This window comes from Cavia porcellus, unplaced genomic scaffold (assembly GCF_034190915.1).
Source record: "Cavia porcellus strain 051 isolate PalLab524CR breed Dunkin Hartley unplaced genomic scaffold, mCavPor4.1 scaffold_25, whole genome shotgun sequence".
NCBI classification, from domain to species: domain Eukaryota; kingdom Metazoa; phylum Chordata; class Mammalia; order Rodentia; family Caviidae; genus Cavia; species Cavia porcellus.
Window position 1 is genome coordinate 37,142,906 of NW_026947508.1, and position 23,692 is coordinate 37,166,597.

At 41.0% G+C, this 23,692-nt stretch overlaps 1 protein-coding gene across 1 annotated transcript in view; it reads left to right on the forward strand.

Moving 5' to 3' along the window:
- The window catches only part of LOC134472802 (liprin-alpha-2-like), an 85,071-nt gene that overhangs the window by 53,379 nt on the left and 8,000 nt on the right, over positions 1-23,692 (forward strand). Inside the window, exons 23-26 of the mRNA XM_063235130.1 lie at positions 1,647-1,822; positions 2,117-2,185; positions 2,884-3,049; positions 5,800-5,869. Coding sequence (XP_063091200.1) covers positions 1,647-1,822; positions 2,117-2,185; positions 2,884-3,049; positions 5,800-5,858 — 470 coding nt within the window. The 3' untranslated portion in view covers positions 5,859-5,869. The remainder of the gene's footprint in view (positions 1-1,646; positions 1,823-2,116; positions 2,186-2,883; positions 3,050-5,799; positions 5,870-23,692) is intronic.

Consider the following 23,692-nt stretch of genomic DNA (forward strand, 5'->3'; position numbering starts at 1 on the left):
AAACTACAGCTTTGGGAGCTTTTTCTAAGGCCTGTGGCAGCATGCAGGGCACACAGTTCTGCTCCCAGAGGGAGGGAGAGGTCAAGGCAACCAATAGCCTAGCACCCATAATTTTGTAATTTATTTATTTATTTTGAGACAGAATTTCACTAAGTACCCTGGTCTGGGATTACACCTGTGACCCTCCTGCCACAGCACCCATACTAACTGGGATTGCAGTCCTTACAGAAACCACAGAGTGTCCTGTGGGCAAAGGAAAGACATGTCAGAAACAGGCCAGGAGGTAGGAGAGGGCATGGCAGCCCCCTCAGTATGACAGGGACAGGCATTTTCTCTGAAGACAACACTGAATGTCATGCTCACGAGAGTCTCTCAGAATTCTCGGTAGTTACTAATAGCACTGCAGTGATGAGAAGAAATGAGACTTACTGAATAATGATCAAGCACTGTGTCAAGTCTTCCATAGTTGATTCATTCAGGCTGCATCGTGGTTCTGTTATTTTCATCCTCATTCTGATGTCTTTTTCTAAATAAAATAAAGGATTATCTATTGGCCAGGGATGTAGCCCTGTGGTAGGACACTTGCCTAGTCTGTGCAAGGCCTGGGTTTTAATTCTTTTAAAACAAAGAATACGTTGAGGTCTATTTAGAAAAGAAAGTCATGGCCGGGGATATAGCTCAACAACAGAGCGGCTGCCTGGCAAGTGCAAGGTCATGAGTTTGATCCCTGGTACCAAAACAAAGTTGAGAAAAAAAATCAGACATGAAATGTATTAATCCATTTAATTTGTTTTCTATATCCCCTCTCCATATTTTGTCAGTTGGCAAAAGCAGTCTTTGAAAAGATTGGTGGTCAGATATATTTTTACAGAGTGGCAATTTTTTGGTCTGTAATAGAATACATTTAATAATTACCTTTGTATGATATACGATTGCCAAAATCTAATATGCTGGAATGTCTTTAAAATTCTTTCTTTGTAATATATTAAGATGTTGATATGACCAAAGCTTCAGAAGCACAGGGGCTGGGGTATGGCTCAGTGGCTTAGCACCTACCTGGTAAGCACAAGGCTCTGAGTTTGATTCCCAGTACAACAACAAGAAAAAGTAAAAGAAAACGAAGGTCAGAAGGTCAGAAGCAAAGAGTTTGTGTTGAACTCAGCAAGGTATCTGAACTGTCATGGTATCTGCCCCTTTCATGATGGAGAAGCATTTCAGGAGACTCTGGGGTCTGTGTAGGAAACATGCTTATACGTGCTAGGTCTGACTCTGACCCTCAGCCTGATGTTTTTGCAGTCTTAGGATTGAACCCCAGGCCTTGTACATACTAGGCAAGTGATCTGCCACCAAGCTACATCCTCAGCCAATCATGCTGTATTGTTCCCTGAATATATCCTATCCACAATCTTACTGTGACACCTGAGTGCACTAGGGGAGGCTTCTAAAGGGAAAGTTTTTATTAGAATGAGGCAGAACCAAAACAGCTGTGTCTAGGTGTGTGTCTGTCAGTATTTGTGAGTGTGGAGTCCATTTTCAGGAGCTGAGGGATCAAGATCCATGCTAGGAATCTTTCCCCTGCATTGCAGGACATGTATGATGAAGAGGTTTTCTGAAGCCACATTTACAGTTGTTTTGTTCTTTCACAGATGTGCTTGTTTGGAGCAATGATCGAGTGATTCGCTGGGTCATATCCATTGGCCTTAAAGAATATGCAAACAACCTCATAGAGAGTGGGGTTCATGGCGCACAGCTGGCCTTAGATGAAGCCTTCGATTACAACACATTGGCCCTGTTGTTACAGATCCCGACAGAGAACAGAAAGGTGACAACGGAGTCTGTGCCTCTGTCTGCTTAGCCACAGTGTTCGGTTTTTCTGTGGTTCTAGAATACTTATTTTTCATTTGAATGGAGAGAAAATTTAACTCTAGACAACTAGTAATCACTTTCCATAACTAATCTATAATATGGTAGTTCAAAATAAGCAAATGCTTGATTTTTCACTATCTTTTCTTTCCAGTTTGTGTTGCAAGCATGTGAGTCTTTGAAGTCTTTGTTTTAAAAAATTGTAATGTGTAACATCCTTCAGATATATTTAGTTGTTGTTTTGTTACTTCAGGCTCGAAATGTCTTGGACAAAGAATTTGCCGACCTTTTGGTCCTTGGGACTGTCAGACGTTTTGATGTTGTAAGTTTTCAGCTTTTTTCTCCTCTCACTGCTAGGAATCAACCTCAGGGCTTCACATATGCCAGTTGAGTGCTCTACTACTGATCCTTGCTCTTGGTCCACTACTTAATTTTTGGCAACCTTCAAAAATTATTTCTATATTGTCAAACAGATTGCAGCCTGCGATCAAAGTCTTAAGTTGTGTTTTGGTGACAGCTGACTGTCCTGCCCCAGTTCTTCTGTTTGGAAGGTTTCTTTCAAAAGTATATTAAATTTCCCCTCATGCTAAATCATAACTAACCTGTTGCCATACATTACGATTGTCTTCAGTGAGCTCCAAGAGTACTTGATTTTCACAAAGAAGATGGAAGCTGAATCTGGAAGCAAAGCATTTGTTGGATTATTTGTAGCCAGAATATTTTGAAAATAAATAAAAGTACATTATATAGCAGGCAAGAGCTTGTCCACAGTAAGAAATAAAATATTCTGATGGGTGAGAAAATCACATCCCTGGTGCCCAGGACTGCCCTCGTTTCTCCAGTTGGGGCCCAGCAGGAATGTAATCATGTTTCCTCTCACACTGAAGTTCCAGTGTGTGCAGCACATTGGAAGGTCACCAGGAAAGGCTAAGTAAAGCAAAACAGTCAGGGGCTTAGGAGTCCTTCTGAAGGACAGTTATCTTTATTAGAGTGTGCCTGTTCTGTGTTTTCATTTGCCAGGAGCATGACAAACACTTTAGGAGAGCACCTTCATGGAGAGAGAAGGTTAGAGAAAAGGCCATTCATGGCGTGGCAACTGGGTCATCAGAGACACTCCCTGCAAACTTCCGAGTCTCTTCTTCCAAGTCTTCCCACTCTGTGCAGCCCAATGAGATCCAGATGGATGGTATGTGGTGGGCCATGTAATGCAACACTGGCTGGGAGCATGTGCGCGCTAATAATTACCTAGAGTGGCCATTGTATGTGTTACAAAGCATCTGAGTTTGGTTGCATGCCCAGGTGTCAATGGTTCAGGATTAGCCCTAACATTTGTTGGAAAATGGTTAACAACAATAATAGAATTTTTAAAAAATCTGTCTGGTTGAACCTTAGCATCCTTGCCCAACTAATAAAGTGGAGCACCCATCTGTGCTCTCAGGGCTGAGGCTGATGCACCTGTGGGGTGCAGTGTGTGGCAGGCAGCACTGGCTTGCCAGGAAAATTGCAGTGTGACACTTGGGACTTCTCTCCACACTAGAAGAAATGGCAGAGTAAACTTTAGCTCACAACTTCCAGCTTCTGCCAACTCTGTCTTTCCTTTTCCCTTCCCTCCAGTGTTATCTTTCCATATACTTACCTTGTGCCACCTGAAGAGGGACAGGGAAGAAGGCAGAAGCCTTGTGGAGACCGCTAGGGCAGCCCTGCTGCCTTCTCAGTGAGAGATGGCAAGGCATTGACCTTTCCAGTGCAGTCGGGATGGCCCTTATGTAACTGCTGACTGAAGAGTGCAGTTGGCTGAGAGGAGACCTTGAGTCCCTGACAGTCCTGCCCACCTAGTAAAAGGCACTGATAGGGTCCTGAGAGAGCCCACATCCACATCCAGCTCTTGTGGTAGCAGGGACATGACCTTGAGCAAGTCATGCAGCTGTGCTGTGCCTCAGTTTCCATATCTGTAACTTGGGCATCATAGTAATGTGATTTTGATGCTTCAATGTGTCATGTGGGTGAAGCTGATGGAGTCCTGAGCCTCGTGCATTGCTGACAATCTCAGTGTTAGGTGGAGACTTCATTCCTTCTCATTCCTGATGTACATGGTTGTGCTGTATAAACTGTACCAGTGGGGTTGTTACAAGTTTCCTGTTGTTAGCCCCCTGTGTAGGTAGTTTTCCTTTTTTCTCTTTCTTGCCTGTATGAAAATCAGAGAAAAATACATTTATATAAACTTTTTAAAGCTGAACACTTTCCAGTGTGTCTTTTAACTAGTAAGTTCTTAAGAATTAACACTTTCTCCCTCAAGGTGTCTTACAAATGTTGGCAAGGCATGGAAGTGCATGCCTGTAATTCCAGTACTTGGGAGGCTCAGGCAGGAAAATCATGAATCTGAGATGTATGTGAATCATAAATCCAGGTTAAGGCTATACTGAGCTTCATAGGAAGACCTTGTATCATAAATAAAATAGATAAGTAAGTAAGCTGTGACGGGCCTTGAGCTTAATTTCCATTGGCTTACTAAATAGTCTAAATGAGTACTCTGTTGTTTTCCCTGTACCTTCAATTTCTGTTTCACTATAAGAATCACATTTTCTCTCTGAACATTGCAAGCAATATTAACATAGCTGGGTGTGGAGATCACCTGTAATCCTGGCACTGGGGAAGCTAAGGCAGGAAGGTTGCTGAGAGCTCAGTACCAGCCTCGAATTCACAGGGATTGTAGGGCCAGTGTGAACTACACAGGGAGACCTTGTTTCAACAAAACAAAACAAAAATAAAGGGTAGTATTAATGAGTCTGTTTGTTGTTGATTTGTTTTTTTGGAGGCATTTTTGTGGTTGTGGTTGTTGTTTTGGGGTTTGGGGTGGTACTGGGGAGGGAGCCTTCTACCTGTACTACACATCACCCCTTCTTTTATTATCCAGAAAGGGTCTTGTTAAATTGTCCAGGCCTGGTTTGAACTTGGAGTTTTCCTGCCTCAACCTCCCAGAGTGCTAGGATTACAGGCATGTGCAGGCAAACTGTGTAACACTAAATTTAAATGGATTGAATAGAAAAAGTTGTCAGGGTAAATTACATAGAAGATGTCTATGCCACATTGGTAAGAAGGTGGACTGTTACAAATGACTTGCGAGGTGGAGAGTATAAGATAAATTACAGCATGTCTCCTAGACTTTAGAATGAAGGTTTACAATGACTGCCCAGTCTTACCAACACGGCCAGCTATCTGTCTTTTCTAGAGCTATGGCAAGATGTTGCTAAGAAGTATTCCTGGTATACTTGCAGGAAAACAAAACACTGTACAACTGGGAGTGTAAATATCTGCAGAAGATGTTGCAAGCTCTTTACCCAGTTTGTGACAGGGCTGTACTGCCTGTTTAGCCACCCAGTGTTTGTCAAACAAGGACCCCTGCCTCCGTGTTCTCCATCCTTTTTTGTAGAAACTGAGACAAGCTTTAGTCTTCTGAGAAGCACTGGCCATGGCCTCTGGGCTGTGCCTCTTTGCCTGCAACCCACCCTGAGAGCAGTGCCTGCAGAGCAGCTGGGGTTCCCTCCTCCCCTTCGTGCTGCTGATTCACCCCATTCATTCCTGGAGGTCTAGCTGTAGGGCACAAGGAATAGTCCAGTTGCTATATCAAAGTGTGGCTTAAGGAGCTGCAGAGTAGCTATGTTAGGTGGTTGTCCTTTCTGTATGTGCACACTGAGGTGGTTTGCACTTCCAAGGGGCCCTATTGCTATTTTAGGTGCCAGTGTCCCCTTGGGTGGTGACAGAACCACTCTGGGCAGCCCTCTGATGCTCTTGCCTCACTCTCCCAGGCAGTCTTAGGATTCCTCAGTAGACACCATTGTAGGTGTGGAGATGTGTGTCTTACCTGTGCCCCGTGTGAAGTGTTAAAACTAACAGCACTTTGTTTTTGCACACTTCCTCTCATGGTTGTTGGAACAGGCAGTGTATCAGAAACACAGAAGTTGGATTCTGCGACAGTCAGGACTTCCTCCCGTTAAGCCTCCTGTTGGTGAGTAGAGAGCAGCGTAATCCCTGGAGATCATCCCTGTACAGCAGGGTGAAGCTGTAACAGGGCTAACAGTGTGGGTTTAGACCATGCCAATTTACATGGGGATCTTCAAAATGACAGAAATAGTAGCTCTGTACCCATCAAGGCGATTTTGGTTTTTAGCTGACCATAAAGAGGGCTGTGTGTCATTTTTGTTCTGTTAACTTTTATTTTTATTAGTAAGTTAGTTGTACTTAAATTCATCATGGAGAGTTGGTACCTGTACTAGGACATCTTAAATCTTTTTACCTCCCCTCTCCTGTGTCCCTTGTGTCTCCAGTTTTAAAGAAAAACACGTGCCACTGAGTAAATCCTAGAAAAACAGGACTTTTTGTCTTGTAAGCTGACAATAAATTGCACCTTGAGCAATCTTGCATCTTGCCTGATTTAGGAGCCCAGTTCTCAAATGATCTGTTTTTGACAGTGGGTTATTACCGAGATCCTCCTTTACCATTTGTTAATATTTATCTAACTTTGCCTGTCTGTATTTGTTTTATGAAGTTGGGCATGTTATTATTCAGTGTGTTTATAATCGTCATCCCTTCCTATGGAATTATTCACTTCACCTATGTGTAGTGACTTTCTTTGTCTCTTCTGACTAGTTTTGGCTTGAAGTCCACTTTGTCTAAAGTTAATATCACTACAAAATTTACACATTTTGGGTTTTGTTGTAAAACAGAGAAAAAAAGTGATCTAAAGGATACAACTGCAAGTGTGTTTAGGTGTGTTAAGATAAATGAGCATATTACTAAATTTTTGTTGGATCACTGAACACAACTGTTTGCAGTCTCACTGTTTGAATGTCCACTTTGTATGCTTTAATACTGTAACTTGAACAACTATTTCTAAGATGACAATATGTAATCTATTATAATTTCTTACCTTTTTTTGCAATTCTGTATTACTTGTACCATTATACTGTTTTTTCTTTTTTTTTTCTTTTAAATAAAAAAAATAAAGTTAGGATCACTACTTCTTTCTCTTTTCCTGCGTGGAATATTATTTTCCATCTTTTGATCTTTAATCTGTGAATTTCTTTTTGAATTAAATGTGTTTCTTGATTCCTGCGTATCATAGGATTTTGTTTCTGGATCAGTTCTGCCAGTCTGTGTCTTTTGGTGGGGAATTGAAACCATTTCACACTGAGAGTTTTTACTGAAAACTATCGACTTATTCTTGTTGATATTCCTTTCCTTTTTTTTTTCTTTTGCTTAACTGCTCATCACACCGGGTATATTCATTCTTTTTGATTTATTGACATTGTTGGCTTTATTGTTGTTTTCCAGAAATACCCTTAAAATTTTTGTTTCTTTTTAAATCTATTTTACTTTAAAGAGAAAAAAAAGAAAAACAAACAAAATTTCAAAGCACAATAATTAGAGATTGTTATCTTCAAGTCAGTTGAAAGTTTTTGGTAATGCTGGTTTGGTGGCCATGAATATCTTGTCTTCTTGTAATGGAAATACTTTATGTCTGCATCAGTTATGAAGGAGAGTTTTGCAGGATGCATAAGTCAGGTTTGGAAGTTATCTTTTAGAGCTCAAAACACTTCAGTCCTCCTGGCCTTGAAGTTTTGTGTTGAGAGGTCTGGTGTAATTTTAATGCGTTTACCTTTCCATGTAATTTGTTGCTTTTCTGTAATAGCACTTAAGAGTTTGTCTCCTGTGATAGGTTTCTGGTACTAAAAGTATAATAAGCTCTCTTTTGATCATGCCTCCACTTATTGGTGTGCTTGTTTCTTTTCCTGTATTTGGGGAGTTTTCTGCCATTATTTCAGTGAATATTTTTATGCTGTTAGTGTTATCTTCTGATTTATCGCTTTTTCCAATTACTCATAGGCTTTTTTGTGTCATCCAGTGGTTGAGTCCATTTTTCATGTTGTCTTGTTGGTTTGTGTAGTTGGTCTCTGAAAGCACCACTGCCTTCGAGTTCTGAAATTCTGTTCTCACACTGGTCATTTCTGCAGCCCAAACTTTCAATATAATTTTTAATCACCTGGATTTCTGATTTTAACCTTCTTATGGACTCCAATTTTTTTTCTAAACTTGTCATTATGCTTTGTATAGTTTTGTTTAGCTCAGCTAGTTTGTTATTTGTGTCTTCTGGAAGCGTCTGGATCACTTTGGTTATTACTTCCATTATCTGCTTCGTTATGTCTTCTGTGGTCCCTCTGTGTACCTCTCTGATCTGTTTTCCAACCTCCTTTGAAGTAATTCTCATGTGTGGCTTATCCTGTTCTCTATCCCCTGGATTGGCTTCATGGAGCTAAGAGATTCTGGAGGCATTCTGTTGCCTTTTAGTCCCCCGTTTCTCTTGGGCTTTTTGTTTTATTTTGTGTTAAATTTATGGATGGTTTTAGTGTAAAGACTTTGTTGCTAGTGTAGAAATCTTTTTAAATGGTCACTTTTAGTGACATATTTTGGGCTAACTACAGTGGTACGTCAGTTGACAAATTTAATCTGTTCCCTGATTCTGGGAAAAATGGCCACAGTTGCATCTGTCTAAAATAGATGGCCGCAGTCATGTTGGTCACCAGATGAAGAGTTTGTAAACAAACAGAATTTTGCCAAATGCTTCTGTTTGGAAACCAAATTATTGACAAGCAAAAGCATTTGTGAACTGAGCTACCACTGTGACTCAGGCAGAGAGGTTTTTATGGGGTTTCAAACGGGAAGTAGAGAGGTAGAGTCCGTGGCTGTCTTTGATTGGTTTTTGTAATATGTTTGATAAGACCAGCTGTGCATCACAGTGACCAGCTGTTTCTAAGAAACAGAAGTAGCAGGAACTGATATCTGGGCAACTAACAGAAACTCAAGTACACTGGCTGTGGGAGTGTGGGGATGTTTCTGTCACTCTGCGATGTGGTTTAACAAGTGTAGATCTCTTTGCAATACCTCAGACCACTGAAGCTGTGAAGAATATGATGCCTCACATGTAGCATTATTTCCTCAGAATATGATGTTCAAGGTCATTTTCTTAGTTCATCAAGCTTGATTCCCAGTTCTTCCCATCCTCTTGCCTAACCCCATCCTCAGGCAATTACAGCACACAAGCCTTTCTGTACCTTGCAGCAACTCTCCTCTCTTGTACCTGACATCAGGAGCTTATTATTCTCTTCTCAACTGAATCGGTGACCACACCAAGTAATAAAAAAAATCTCTATCAGAAAATGAAATAGTTTTACAAATACTAATGAGTTCCTTAAATACAACAGGGCTCCACTGACACTTTTTCTGGGACATACTCTTAAATAGAAAATATTCTCATAGAACAAACTAAAGTATATGTAACTCAACTGAAACTATCCCATGCATATTATCAGATCACATAACAATGAGATTGGAAATCAATGGCAAAGGAAACCAAAGAACTAGTACACAGATATAGCTCAGAGACATAAGTGCCTGCCTGGCAAGTGCAAAGTATGGAGTGCAATTCCAGATACATAAAAAGAAAGGAAGGGATGAGAGAAAGAGAGAGAGAGAGAGAGAGACAGAGACAGAGAGACAGAGAGACAGAGAGAGACTGAGAGAAAAGGGATAAACCACAAGTGCTCCATAAACAAATGGAAATTAAATAACACCATCCTAAAAAACCAATGTGTCACAGATGAAATTAACAAAGAAATTGGACAATTTATACACTTAAAAGATAACAGTAGTACAACCATACTTGAAATTACAGGACACGCTGAAAGTAGTCCTAAAAGGGAAATATTTAGCATTGAATATACTTATCAGGAAAACAGAACAAGCTCAAATAATTAACTTACTGTTGAACCTCAAGCTTATAGATAGAGAAGAGCATGTTAACGCTGAAGATCATATGAAGGAGGAAATTATAAATCATAACAGAAATTAAAGAAATGGAAACTAAGAAATCAAAGCAAAAATCCATGAATGCAATAGTTGCTTCTATGAAAGATTAAATAGGATGGAAAAAAACTCCTTATCAAAAAGAGGAAGGAAAAGACTCAAATCCATGAAGTTGGGAATCAAAATGGTGAAATGACAACAGATCTCACAGAAATCCTAAAAGTTCTCTGTTCCTGCCTCAACAATTGGCAGCTAGTAAGAGACAAATGGAGTAGAAATAGAAAGATTTTTTGATACATAAGAATTACCATAGCAGGATCAAGAGAACACACATATTCTAAATAAACCAGTTTCAGTGCCAGTATGTCTTAAATGCTATAATGTTCTTTGTGGGTAGATATTACCATAAACTGTCCTTTCTTTACAGTTCAATGTTCGTTATCTCTATTAGCAGAAGTTTCTAGCCCAACTGACCTACAACATTCAGCAGAAAAACACAGGAACAAAGAAACACCAGCCAATAAGATGCCTCAAAATTTTACACCTCCCCAATAGCTATCTGGCAGTTAATAAAAATAAAATTCAGAATGAAACCAAAAATGAATAGAGGAAAATAAAATGATCATAAAACACAATGCCATGTCACACTGTCAACATCATTTTTCACATAGATTAAAATTTTGATTCTGACATTTCTGTAAAAATAAAAAGACTCTAAATAGTCTAATCAACTTTGATAAGGGAAAAATTAGAGCTCCAACCCTGCCCAACACAAATGGTTCTAAATATATAACCTAAGCATCACAGAGGTCAATGAAAGGCTGGAGAAACACAGTAAGGTCTAAAATTCTTATTCCCTCAAATTACTGCACAAAACTTTCAAGTCTAGGCACTGAAATGGATGTCCAGATAATGAGGCATTTAAAACTCCAAGTAGCTACAACCAGAAAAGAAACTGTCCACATTGCATTGTGGAAAAATCCAAGAAATTACAACAAAGAAAAAACACTAAAATCCATTAGAGAGAAATATGAAATAACTTCTAAAGATAAACCTCTAAGAATAACTGCAGATTTCTTAACACAGATTATCAGGCCAGGAGAGATTGAAGGAGTATATTAAATTAGAATAAATCAATGCACATAATAATTACCTACTAAAACATATTTCCAAATTTACGAAGAAATAAAGAATTTCCATGGCAAAGAGTCATTTAAGAAATTCATGATGAGCAAACCAGCTACAGAAACATTGAGAAGTTAATCAAAAGAAAGAAACCAGTAAAAGAAAATAATACAATGGTGGGAATGAGACAGTGTGTTTCAGTAATAACTCACAATTTAAATAGCTTTACCAATGATTCTTTAAGGATCATGGACCACAAAGTCAGAGATTCTAGAGATTCAAAAATAGAGCCAGGTGTAGTGACTCCCACATGAAAACAGCACTGGGGAGGCTGAAGCAGGCAGATCACTGCAAATACCATGGCAGCCTGAGCAACAGAGTGAGTTCAAGGCCGTCCTGAACTGCATAGCAACACCCTATATCAAAACAGACCCAAAAAATTGATAACTCAACTATGAATGAAAATGGTACAAACTACACACTTGACAAGCTCTATCTAGAGTGTGGACTTGTTAGCTGTAAAAAACATTCTGAAGAAAAGAATTATAAAAGAAACTGTGCAAACAACTAAATTTTCATTTTGAGTGATCAAATCGTTGGACACAAGTGACAGTTAATATAACGTGTACCCTCAGGAAACTCCAGAAGACATCTATGTCTTACCTTTTAATTTTGTAAATTAGTTTTCTTTGAAAGAAAACACTAAGTCATTATAAATGCATCATCATTGTAAAACTGACCACTTGAGAGTGGTTTTGCTTTTATTAGAATGGACTTGAAAGTTTTCTTTTGATCCAACTAAGTGGATGAAAAGCAAAGCATTGTTGAAATGAATCCACTTGCTATTTGGAGTATCTGAGGATACTCATTGCACTGTGAGGTTAATTTTCTGCCAAATGAGTGATCATGGTAATAGATGTAGCTTTACAGCTTGTTTTCCTTGTGTGGTGGCCCTGGGCATGCAATCCAGAGCCTCTTGTAAGCTAGGGGAAGCCTGCTCACAGTGACCTACAACCCCAATGCATTTGAATCTTTTTTAAAAAAATGATCTTGCTAATTTTTCCAATTTGACCACAAGTTCAAATTGGAATTATAGCCATGGGCCAGTCTACCCATTTGGCTTTAGATCTTTATATAGACAATAAAATTTGATTTTATACTCAGGGTGTGAAAGGGAAGAAATTTAACTCAGCCTAGATGAGGATTTGGAGGATTATTTTATAATATTCACCCAAAGAGTCCAATGCAAAACTGTGGGGGAGTTTCATGCACACACTAGACATGCAAAGAACTCAGGTAAGGCCTATATCCCATGGCACTGTCCTTCATGACACTACTCCAGCTAAACACCTAGAGCCCATGACCACACATATGCTCAGCTTATGCTCACGTAATACCACACATAAGTTCAGCTTAGAGGACACGACAATATCTCATGCAAGTCTGTGTCAGGAATCTGCACTCAATGGACCACAGGTCAATGGTGGAAACCAGAAAGGCCTTCCCAGCACAGTGAAGGATCAGTGTCATCAGGGAGAGACCTCTGCTTTGAAACCAGGAAGCCAAGTTGAGGATACTCATATTATGAAATAAAGCAGCAATAGGCAGATTGGTGCTTGAAAAGAACCTCAGCCATCCTCAGTGACAGGACAGGAGCTGCTCTGACAATGAGGACAGGTAAGTTCATATCAGGAAATGCAGCGATAATAGCTTCTCAAGGAGAATGAACAGCACCATCTTCCTCTCCAGTTCTCCTTTGAGGCTGTTGGCAACAATTGTCAGGTGTTCTTTCCATATCAAGAGCCAAGCTGACTCAATTCAGCCGAGAGTTTCAAGTTGCCCATTCATGAATTCAGCACAGGGCTGCTCTCTCACAATGTGGGAGGTTGAGACTCTACTTTATGTCAATTCCCTATCATTAACACAGTTTCACTGATTGGAATTGCTCTTCAAACAAGGAACAGACTACATGCATCTAGAAAAGGTAAACACCTACAGGTGACACAAAGTACATAGGCTGATTGTGAGAAGTAGAAAAATGATTTAAATGCCATACATGTGTGTTCTTTATGACCACTGGGGTGATGTTTTATAGGCATTACAGAGGATATCTGCCATACAATCACCGCACACTGTCCTGACTCCACGTTTTCCTGAAAATCAGACCTAAAAAGAACAAAAAAGTTGACAGTCCAAATCTGCCTATTGCTGCTTTATTTGCCATTGCAGAGTACCAATCAAGCAGGAGAGCAGTGAGGCATCATCTTCATAACAGTGGCCATCCCCAAGGCAATGATCAGCAAGGGCTGATTCCCATTAGCTCTTTCCAGTTAGGTCTTACTTTCAGACATACACACTCTGTCACTAAAATGAATACTCTACTTTGGTACTAAGTTCATTAGCTCAGGATGAATAATTAATCACCTCTCTGCACATGAAAGCATCCAACTGGTATGAATCCACCACTGCTACTGCAGAAGTAAGACTCTGAACCAAACATTTATATCTCTAAGGGAAAGTTACTGTGAAATTTTCTAGAAAGTTGCACTACTTTCTAGTTAAATGGAGATGAAAATAGACTCAGTAAAGAAAAGCACACTAAACTTCACAACTGTCTACATGTAAATCCCCAGCACAGTATCTTCAGAGAAAATGCTCCTTCAATGGAAAAGACCCCACAGCACTGTGTGTACCACACACAAAATGTCAATGTACACACATTGACTTAAATGTGAAGATACCACCAGGGCCTCGTATCACCAAAAGGCATCCTAGTTGAGCTGTTTCTAAGTAGCACACTGGATTAGAATAGAGGGTGTGAGGGGCTGGGCATTTAGCTCAGCAGCGTGAGCACCTGCCTTGCAAGCAGGCGATCATGAGTTCGATCCCTGGTACCGATAAAAATGAAAAAGACCAAAAAAAAAAAAAAAAAAAAAAAAGAAAGAAAAAAAGAATAGAGGGTGTGTGTGGCTGTAATTCCAGAACTCTAGGCAGCTAAGCCAAGATTTCAAGGGAGTGTCCAACCTGATCAATCTTGTGGCTTAGAGAAATATTCAGTGTGTATCTGAAAAAATCAGTCTGAGGATACACCTATAATTCATTGTGGAGACACACGGTACAAACTCCAGGAATGCAAAAGTAAGAAAGTAATAGACAGATGATATATAGATCAAATTATTCCTGTACACTAAGATAAGATACAACAAAATGTGTAAGTAGCTAGATTATTTAATAGGAAGAGAAAGATGGGCAATGGAGGAGCTTAGACTGGTGAGCCCGCTAGGGGCACAGAACCCTAAAATGCCACCTCACTTCCTTGGCAACCTGACCAAACAGAACTGGGATCTGATGTTACCAAGCATCACAATGTAGTCACAGCAGCCTCCTGAGCCCACTTGCTCAGAGACGCTCAACAGTGAGCAGAATGGGCTGCTTCTCCACATAATGTAGCTGCAGTTTTAAAACCCCAGGCAATGAAAGTTTATGTTAAAGCCTGAGGAGACTGTTTACTTCATCCAGATGGCACAGTGCACCTTGTGGGATCAACTCAACCCTCCAGGACTCCCTAAGGAAGGTGTCTCCAGGATGACCTCAACTGATGAAGAAATCCAACATAGCCATGTGAATTCTCCCCAAGCCCAATTTCCTACAACGTCACAAAGCTAAAGATCACAGAGGAAGTTTCACTGGGCCAGGAGACTCGCAGTAGCTTTGGACAGGTCTCCCGACAGGCATCCACAAAACCTTAGAAACCAAAGAAGTCCAGGCTGGGAACAGAAAACCACAGCCACCAGACCCTGAAAAACACTAAGAAACCCAGTGTCCTTACACCCTGAGCCAATCCCTTATGAAAACCACTTCATAGTTATATCTTGGCATAACTGATGCCATGTAGACACCTGCATTTAACTAGTGCCCTGTATTTGACCCAGGAAAATGGCAAATTACTCAGGGTAGAAGTCTAAAGAGAGAAGCATAATGAGCTGTACCACGAGAGAAAAATTAACCTGCTCAATAAAAGAAGCAGGATGCAGGTGTCAACCAAAAATTAATGTAAATTGTAGCTAAATTTTTTCTAACAAGATATCTTTTGTGGTTCTCTATTTTAAAAGCTCTGTAAGTTTCCAGTTCAATGCCACTTATTTGTACTCTGAAATGGGGAAAGGTTCAAGTGGTCTTGAACTCAATTAAATTTCAAATTCATCAGTTTGGCTACTTGTATTCCTATATTGTTGTTCACGAACCCACGTCATTTGGGGTCTCTTGATTATAGGATCCAAGTCTCTCTTTGAGGCAATTGTTACTCAGGGGAACTACAAAGAGTTCTTCCTTGCCTCTGAGGTCTCTCTATTTTTCATAGAGAAACCAAAACCCCTGGATGTTAATTTGGAGGGAGCACTCCAGATCCTTGCGAGTAAGATTGTTTCAATTTTTGTTGGGGTGCCCCTTGTGAGTCTTTGGAAATGTTGGACACAACATTAAAATCACGTTCATTTGTTCTCAGAACAAGAATTTGGCTGAGACTAGTAGGTCATAAGGTAAAACTAGTTCTTGGTGTCAGTCTGTTCATCTGTGAATTTGTTTTGTTAATCTTGTCAATGGTTTAATGTTTATTATTCATCTGTTATTTGTGTGACTGGGTCACACTGCTTCTGCTTTTTTGTTGCCCTGCATTGTGTTCAAAAACATCTTCAGGAATTTCATTGGAGAGCCTCTTCCTATGGTGAACTTGTTTACCCAGAGAAGCTCAAAACTTTCTTGTGAATTTAAATGGCCATCTGCATCCCTGGAGCATCTCCTAAGGCATATTGTATTTATACACATTTATGTCAGGGCAAACAAATCCCTGAGCACTTTAAGCACACCACAGTATTTTTCTTGGTTTGGGGGGGAGTTTATATTATCATTATTTTGTGTTTCACACTAGAGATGGATCATTCCTACCTTCAAATGGAAAGCCATAGCATTGGGAAAATAAACTGACTTAAAAGAATGGCTAAGATGAAGAGCTGAGGATCTCAACCCGGATCTGCAGTGATCTCCATGCCTCCTCTACAAGGAAGAAAACCTCTGGCCAGAGAAACACACAGTTCAGCCTAAACAGGATGTGAAATTTTCTGGTTGAAAATGAAGACCTTAGCTCCCACATTACTCTACTTGGCTCTCAGACAACATCAGGACATTGAGACCCACAACAAAGCTGAGTCAGCAATTAGAGTGACATTCTCAAGGCCACCTGCTATGACCACTGGGTAGACTGTGCATCTGAGCCCAAGGCCAGACTCCAGCATCTCCATTTAATACTGTGTATGTAATATTACCTTCTGTGAAAGAAAGGATCACACAAATTCTCTTTGAATTGTAAATGAAACTAAAAATGAAAATATTACCCATCTCAGTACTTAACATTTCCACGAAATTCTCCAAGAGAAAACATCTTCAACATTTTTATGAGAAAAAGTTTGCCAGAGAGAATAACAGGAATTTTCCTCCAGGAAAGACCTGTGTAATTCAATACATTAGTTTCCTTGTATGGGCTTCCATAAAACTCAGTGTTACAGCATAGCCACTATCACAGAACTTTTTTTTTTCTTTTAAGGATAGGTCGTTAGGAATAAATTTTACATTTATGAAAAGTGACATTTCCAACATATATTTCTATTGATTTTGCCACACGATTAACTATGTGTCCAAAAGTATATTCTGGCTCTAAGGTGGTTCCAGCACCCATTGATATTCCTCGTTACGCTCTGTTCACTCACCACAAACTCACCTGAGACTAACTGCTGCCTGCACCCTGCATAAATACTCTAGATGTCACACATGCTCATAGGGAGCTTTCCTTCAATGTGGACACCACAAACTATTTGATCTGTTTTCTAGATAAAATGAGTGTTTTAATTTTATAGAATGTACATCAGTTATTCCTGTTGTTGTAATTCTGTGCATAACTCTACTTTAGGTGAGGCTTTCATCTTGGTGCATCCCACTACATCTGTACATGGAAATGCCCACATTACATGTGCTCTACCTGGTAGCACTCAGCACATCTGTTCTTCAGCTACACACCAGCACACCAAGCAGGCAAGAAAGGGCACTTCATAGAAACACAATTTTAAATTTCACTGCCTTCTTTGCTGTCTCTCTAAGAACAGTCGGTACGGATTTCCAATTGAGATTGGATGCATGAATGGAATCCGGTAGCACATTATTTCCATATTGGAACAAAGTTTTCTCTCCTCAAAAACAGAAAATTTTAATAATTAACTGAATTTGAAAGACTGGAAGGCAGAATCTCTGTAACCCAAAATCACACTGTTCTTTCCTATGAACTGAGGTTTCTCAGTGCTGACATCTGGACAGTGCACAGGGAGGCCACACACACAGGTGTGACCTGGAGAGGGGTGAAGAGATAAAATGCAAGGAGACAGGAAGATGAGGGAAAAAGGCTCAGGGACACCTCTAGAAGGTAGAAAGGACAGATTCCCCCCTAGATTCTTCAGAGTGAGCACATCCTGACAACATCCTGGCTCTATCACACTGAGCACTCAGCCGGACTTCTGACCTTCAGAACTGTAACATGATGATTTTTGCATGTTCAAAACATAAGGTCATACAAAATCTTACTATAAAAATAGAAAACTAATATGAAGGTATTTACTGAGTTTTCCTGTGAGACTCTTCCATAATACTACAGGAGGTAAGGAATCCAATCCATTTAATTTTCTCCTGAACCCTGCTTTCTTATCAGGAGGAATGGGACACAGTCTTTAGGCAGATGGAGAGAGTGCAACTCCCATGTCACATGGCCAGCAAACAGCAGGACGGACACTAAAATGAGTTTTTACTCCAGGATGAATCGCACAGGGACAATGCCTACATTATGGTTAACAGTCATTCTATGCCATGTCTTCAGCTTAGAAATTGCTGATAGTAACAGTGAAATCTCTTCCAGACCCACAGCCACTGAACTGGTGAGGGTCCCCAGATTACCAGATGTTTGTCCAGCTAGTGAACAGTCTGTGATGGAACCAGGATGAGTAGCTGACCTGCTTGATCCTAGCCTGGGCTACACAGTGAACTCAAGCCCAGGATGAACGACAAAGTGTGATTCTATCTCAAAAGCCAAAAAAGAAAAACAGATTTCAAAGAAATTACTCCCCTGAGAACAATTTTAATTAACCTAGTACATCAAAATCCACATATAATAGATAGTCATTGTAGTGGTTAATTATGTCAACTTGAGACATTTAGAAGTTTAATTAAATGGGTTTAAGAACTCTACACCAAAGGGTATAGAAGAAGACCCACCCTAGGGTGGCTTATCACCGGGAGGTATGAAAGGGAAGGAGGGAGGATGAATGCATTCCATTCTTGGGAGAAGCTCCAGTCTTTGCCTTTGGTTGGAACTTGTCTCTTAGCTTCCAGTATAGACTCTTCAGCCTTTCATCTTCAGCCTTTCATCATACAGTGTGTGCTGTATATGCTTCAAATCAATGTCCATTATGTGGCACTGTGTCTCCCATAGCCAGGATTCATAGGTCCAAGATTCAAGGGGTGGAAGTAGGAATGGTACCACTCACCATTACCCTGAGTGATCAACTAGCAAAATTTTTGCTTCCTGTCCCCATGACTTCATGTTCTGCTGACCTGGAAGTTTTGGTTCCAGAGCAGGGAAGACTTATACCAGGAAGCACAACAATCATGTTACTGAACTGGAAGCTAAGACCTTCACCAACACACACTCATTTTGGTCTCCTCATGCCTCTGAGGAAACAAGCTAAAAAGGGAGTCATAGTGTTGTCAGGAGTGACTGACCCAGACTACCAAAGGGGAAGTTGGACTACTACTCTACAATGGAGGAAAGGAAGAATATACCTGAAGTGCCTTAGGTAATCAATATACAAATCCTGGGCAACTAGTTTAACTGATGAATGTCCTGTCCTGCTTATATCCATAGAAAGATGTTAATATAAGTATGGTGCCTTTTTGTACTACCATGCCCTGTCATTAATGTTAATGGAAAATTACAGAAACCTAATCCAGGCAAAGTGACAAATGGTCCAGAACCTTCAGGAATGAAGGTATGTGTCACCCAAACAGGGAAAGATCCGAGACCTGCTAAGGTGCTTTCTGAAGGCCAAGGGAATACTGAATGGGTAGTGGAAGAAGGAAGTTCTAAATACCAGTTATGACCCTGTGATCTGTTACAAAAAAGATGATTATGATTACTATTTGTCCCCCAATGTGGTTTCAATGTAACAATGTTAGACTTAATGCAGTTTTTTGGGAATTGTTAACCTTGTGTTATAATGTGAAGTTTATAAACTGATAGGAGTAAGCATCAACCAAAGAAAAGTTACATTGTGTGTTCTGGTAGGGGAATTACTGCTTTTCCGTTTGTATGAAGGACAGTTATAACATGCTATGTACAGTTACATGCATGCCTGTGTAGCTGGAGCTAGTTTAAAGAAATGTGTGTGACTGCCAAGTTGACACAGGGTGGATTGTAGTGGTTAACTTGAGACATTTAGAGGCTTAACTGGATGGATTTAGCAACTCTACACCCAAGGATATAGAAGAAGATATCCCTAGGGTGGCTCATCACTTGGAGATATGTAAAAGGGAAGGAGAAAGGGTGAGTGCCTTCCATTCTTGGGAGAAGATCCAGTCTTTACCTTTGGTTTGGACCTCATCTCCTGGCTTTCAGTGTAGACTCCAGCTTTCTGGCAAGACTCTTTAGCTCCTCATCATACAGCCTTTGGCCTTCTGTTTCAAACCCATCAGCCTGCTGGTGTGGACTTTCACAGGACATTAGGGTGAACTCCAGACCTTGGATTCAATCCTTGGGCCTCCAGTGTTCAGACACCCTCTGCATGCTTCCGCACACAACTCTGTGGCTGACCATCATAAGCCAATCTTGTTGTTTTTATACATCTATATATATCTTGTGTTGTATTTGTTCTCTTTAGTAAAGCATTGACTAATACACCAATTAACATATAAACACTCGTATATAGATACATTTACATATGCATATTTATAGTATACCTATTTATATGTTAATAAATACCATACTCATATTAACATCTTTCTATGGAGATAAGCAGGACAGGACATTCATCAGTTAAACGAGTGCCCAGGATTTGTATATTGATTACCTAAGGCACAGTCATTTACCATTTTTCCACTTGCCTTCAACAGGACGCCTAGTTCTCTGGTGGAAACAAATTTTTTTTTCTTATCTTCCTGACAAATTCTGTTGACAGTAGTGCTCTAATGGAGATTTATCTCTGGATTCATGAAGACTAATATCTCAATAGTCCACCTGGAAAAAACATTTGCCAGAAGCCCTCTCCAGGCTCCATGCTGTCACTAGCACAAAGCTGCTCTGCTGAGCAGTAATTGGAGCTGACAATGATTTTGTTACCGGGGAAGAGAATTGTGCACCAAGTTCCAGTATGGATCAACCTTTCACAATGAGGTCTTTCCACCTGCTGTTGAAGATGACATGGACTTTTTCTCTATTGCTTTCCCCCAATATAGAGATTTGAAACAACATTTTTCATGGGAGAGGTCTCCCATTCTGCCCTTCATTGTGCCCACCAGGGCATGTCCATGGTGTCCCCAGAGAGGCCTTCTCCTGCAAGTCCCAGATAAAAGCTCAAATTGCTTTCAGTCATCTGGATCCTCACTTCTGCATGTCAAAATGAGGCTCCTCGCTCAGTTCTTGGTGCTGCTAATGCTGTACATATCTGATAAGGATGGAGGGAGAAAAGGAAGGAGAGCAATTGAGAGTGATGGGGTCCCACTGTTTCCTGTGTTGTTCCCTCCACATGAGAGACTGCAGCTTTTCTTGACAGGATGAGAACAAGAGCTTGAGGTCTGTGTGAATGAAGAAGATTCCACTGGAGTCGGGACTATGGTGAGGTGACCATGTCACAAAGAAAGAAAAGGATGATGCACATTAATTCTCAAGAAGGGTTCTAATCCTCAGTACTTTATTGTAATTGAACACATTTAGTATATATGAAAATCACAAAAAAATTTGTGCAAGGTACACATGAACCTCCCATGGTGCTACAGCCTGGAACACAAACTTCCCTGCCTGGGGAGGCCCAGCTGCCCTCCTGCACTTCTGTCTGGGGAACAGCACAGTACAGATTGCTCTGTGTGAGAGGAAGAGTTTGGAGAATCAGAACAACAAGGTGCAGCTCCTCTGACCAGAAGAGAGATTGAGGAAGACAGCTGAGCAAAAAGAACCAGTGACAAGGAAGAGAAAGAGATGAACACTCTTCACCTCAAGGTCTTCATGCAGGATATTGATCCCCCAGATGCTGTAGTGAAAGTAGACAGATGACTATATTTTAAAGGCAAAACAAATGAACTGCGTTGTCTTTCTGGATGTGATGTGTGAGAACAAGGTGAAATTCAGGATGCCTGTTCCATTGGTTTGAAACTGAACAACCAGAGAATTTCAAACCATATATTGTGAGAACAGGAGAGTTGAAGGGAAGCAACAGTGAGCAGCAGGGGAGACTTAGGATATATGAGGGCGCAGATTAGAATTGTGAGGAGTTCCCAGCCTCCAGCTTGCACTATCCTAACCCAGAGGCACAGGAGGGATTCTGGAGATCAGGGAACTACACTGAGCTAGGAGGACCAATTCCAAAGGACAAGGTGAGCGAAACAAATGAAAGCAGACTGAGACCAGGATGGTAGCCCAGTGTGCAATGCAAAGAGATGAAGACAGATCCACAGGGGAGGTCAAGAAGAAATGGCTACTAAGATAAAGAAAAAAAAAATTAGAAAAGAAGTCAGAGAGATTAATGCCCCAGGGCAAAAATAACATTAATGGAACCATTTTTCACTTTGCAATTGTAAACTTAACCTATATTACACTCCAAGGAAATTTCCCCCTGGGTCTGATTGCTACAAAATGTGCCAATTTCACTTGTAGGGTCACAGCCAGATACTGAAAGTTTCACCTACAGTACGTGAATGTGCATGTGGTGCCCTCTTCTGGTCAGCTTCATGCACTGAAAGTTTCTAGGGACATTGTTCAATCACTTTCAAACTAAGATTTGTTGCACTATTTTGCTTACAACACTATGCTCTGGTTCAACTACTGCAGAAGTGTCACAGGTATCTCAGGAAGTTTTAGGCATTTAATCTGTTCATTATTTGCCTTTTAGTTACAGAAAACAGGCTCATACAGAACACTAGTGAAACATCATTTCCCTCCTCCTCCTAAAGTGATCCAGTGCTCTTGCAGTCATTAGAATTAACACTCGCACACATCCCCGCGCCAGCTAAACACAGCACACAAGCCATTCTCCACCTTTCAGAAATCAAGTGTCTTGGACTCTAACGACCTTGCAATACACACATGCAATGTGGCTATCAACCCAGCCACTGATCAGAACTGGTGACAGAAACACTACCAGCATCATGAATCAAATAATCTTACCAATATCATATTGCCACAATATCACACGACCCTTATTGACATTTATTTGTTCACAAGGAAGATCTTGTTTTTGAAAGGTTTGGCCCAGACAGGACACTGTAGCCAGGAAAGCCACAACCGGAAGCAGGAAGCCCCATCTTGCCCTGCCCCTAGGAAGTTACCTGTGACGCCATCTTCCCGCCCCTGGGAATTTACATATGGCGCCAAACCTAGGACCAATGGGCTACCTGTGTATCCCTAATGCCCGCCTTAGGTTCCACCCCAAACTGAGGTTATTTACAGGCCCCCACGCCGCGTGTCCGCCGGAGAGATCGCCGGACGCCAGCGGTGGGGTTGCCGGTCATCTCTCTCCGTGTTCTCAGAATAAAGGCCGCTTTTTATTTTATATTTCTCATCTTTTGTTAATATTTTTCATCTTTTGGAAATAACTCTATCATTTGTTGCCGTGACTCGATCGGCAGGCAACTAACTCTTGGGCCACATACCCAGAGTTTCCTCGCCGATAACCAGATACCATCCTGGATTAATCCCGAGCTTTTTCCTCTCCCGAGACGTTCCTGTCGCCAGCCGCCTGCACTCCGCATCGGCCAGACTGATTTCAGGTGAGCACTCCCCGGGGAACTTTTCGCACTGGGCAGCCCCAGTGGAATGTTCTCCCCGTCTGCGTGGGTCTGTGCATTTTCACGTCCTTAGGACCGCCCAGGGCAGGGTTCTTTCTGGGCAAACCTGCGCCCACAAAATCTCTCACATTCTTTGGGTTCGGATAGCCCAAAGCAGAGATTTTTGGGACCGCCCACACTGAAAGAATGCCTCACTTCCCTTAAAGCCTTGCGCTTTCACGGGCAAAACTGTTACTGACCCCACGTAGACTCCATTCGTAAATCTCTCAGTGACGACTGGAGTTTATGGTTTGGAACCGTAGCCGCCGCGTGGTACCACAAATAAGTGACGACTTTTTTCTGGACCTCCGGTTTTTTTCTTGCCTGAATCAGTCATGGGGAACGTATTTTCTAACACCCAAAAGACACCTTTAAAATGCCTAATTTCCAATTTACGTACTCTAAAAATTAAAGGTACCATAAAAACTAAACAACTAACTTTTTACTGCCAGGAGGTCTGGCCAACCTACCCGCTTATCGGCAAGCCTTGGCCTCAGCAAGGAACATTTGACCCCTGCATTCTCAGGAACTTGTACGATTTTTGTCAAGCTGGCAACAAGTTATTAGAACTCCCTTATGTCCAAGCCTTTCTTATTCTGAGAACACGCCCATCTCTCATTAAGTCTTGTGCTCCCGCTGAGATACTTTTAGCTAAGTCTACTGTGCCGCAAACTTTTCCTTCCTGCCATCCGTTTTCCCGGCCACCGCCTGCCTA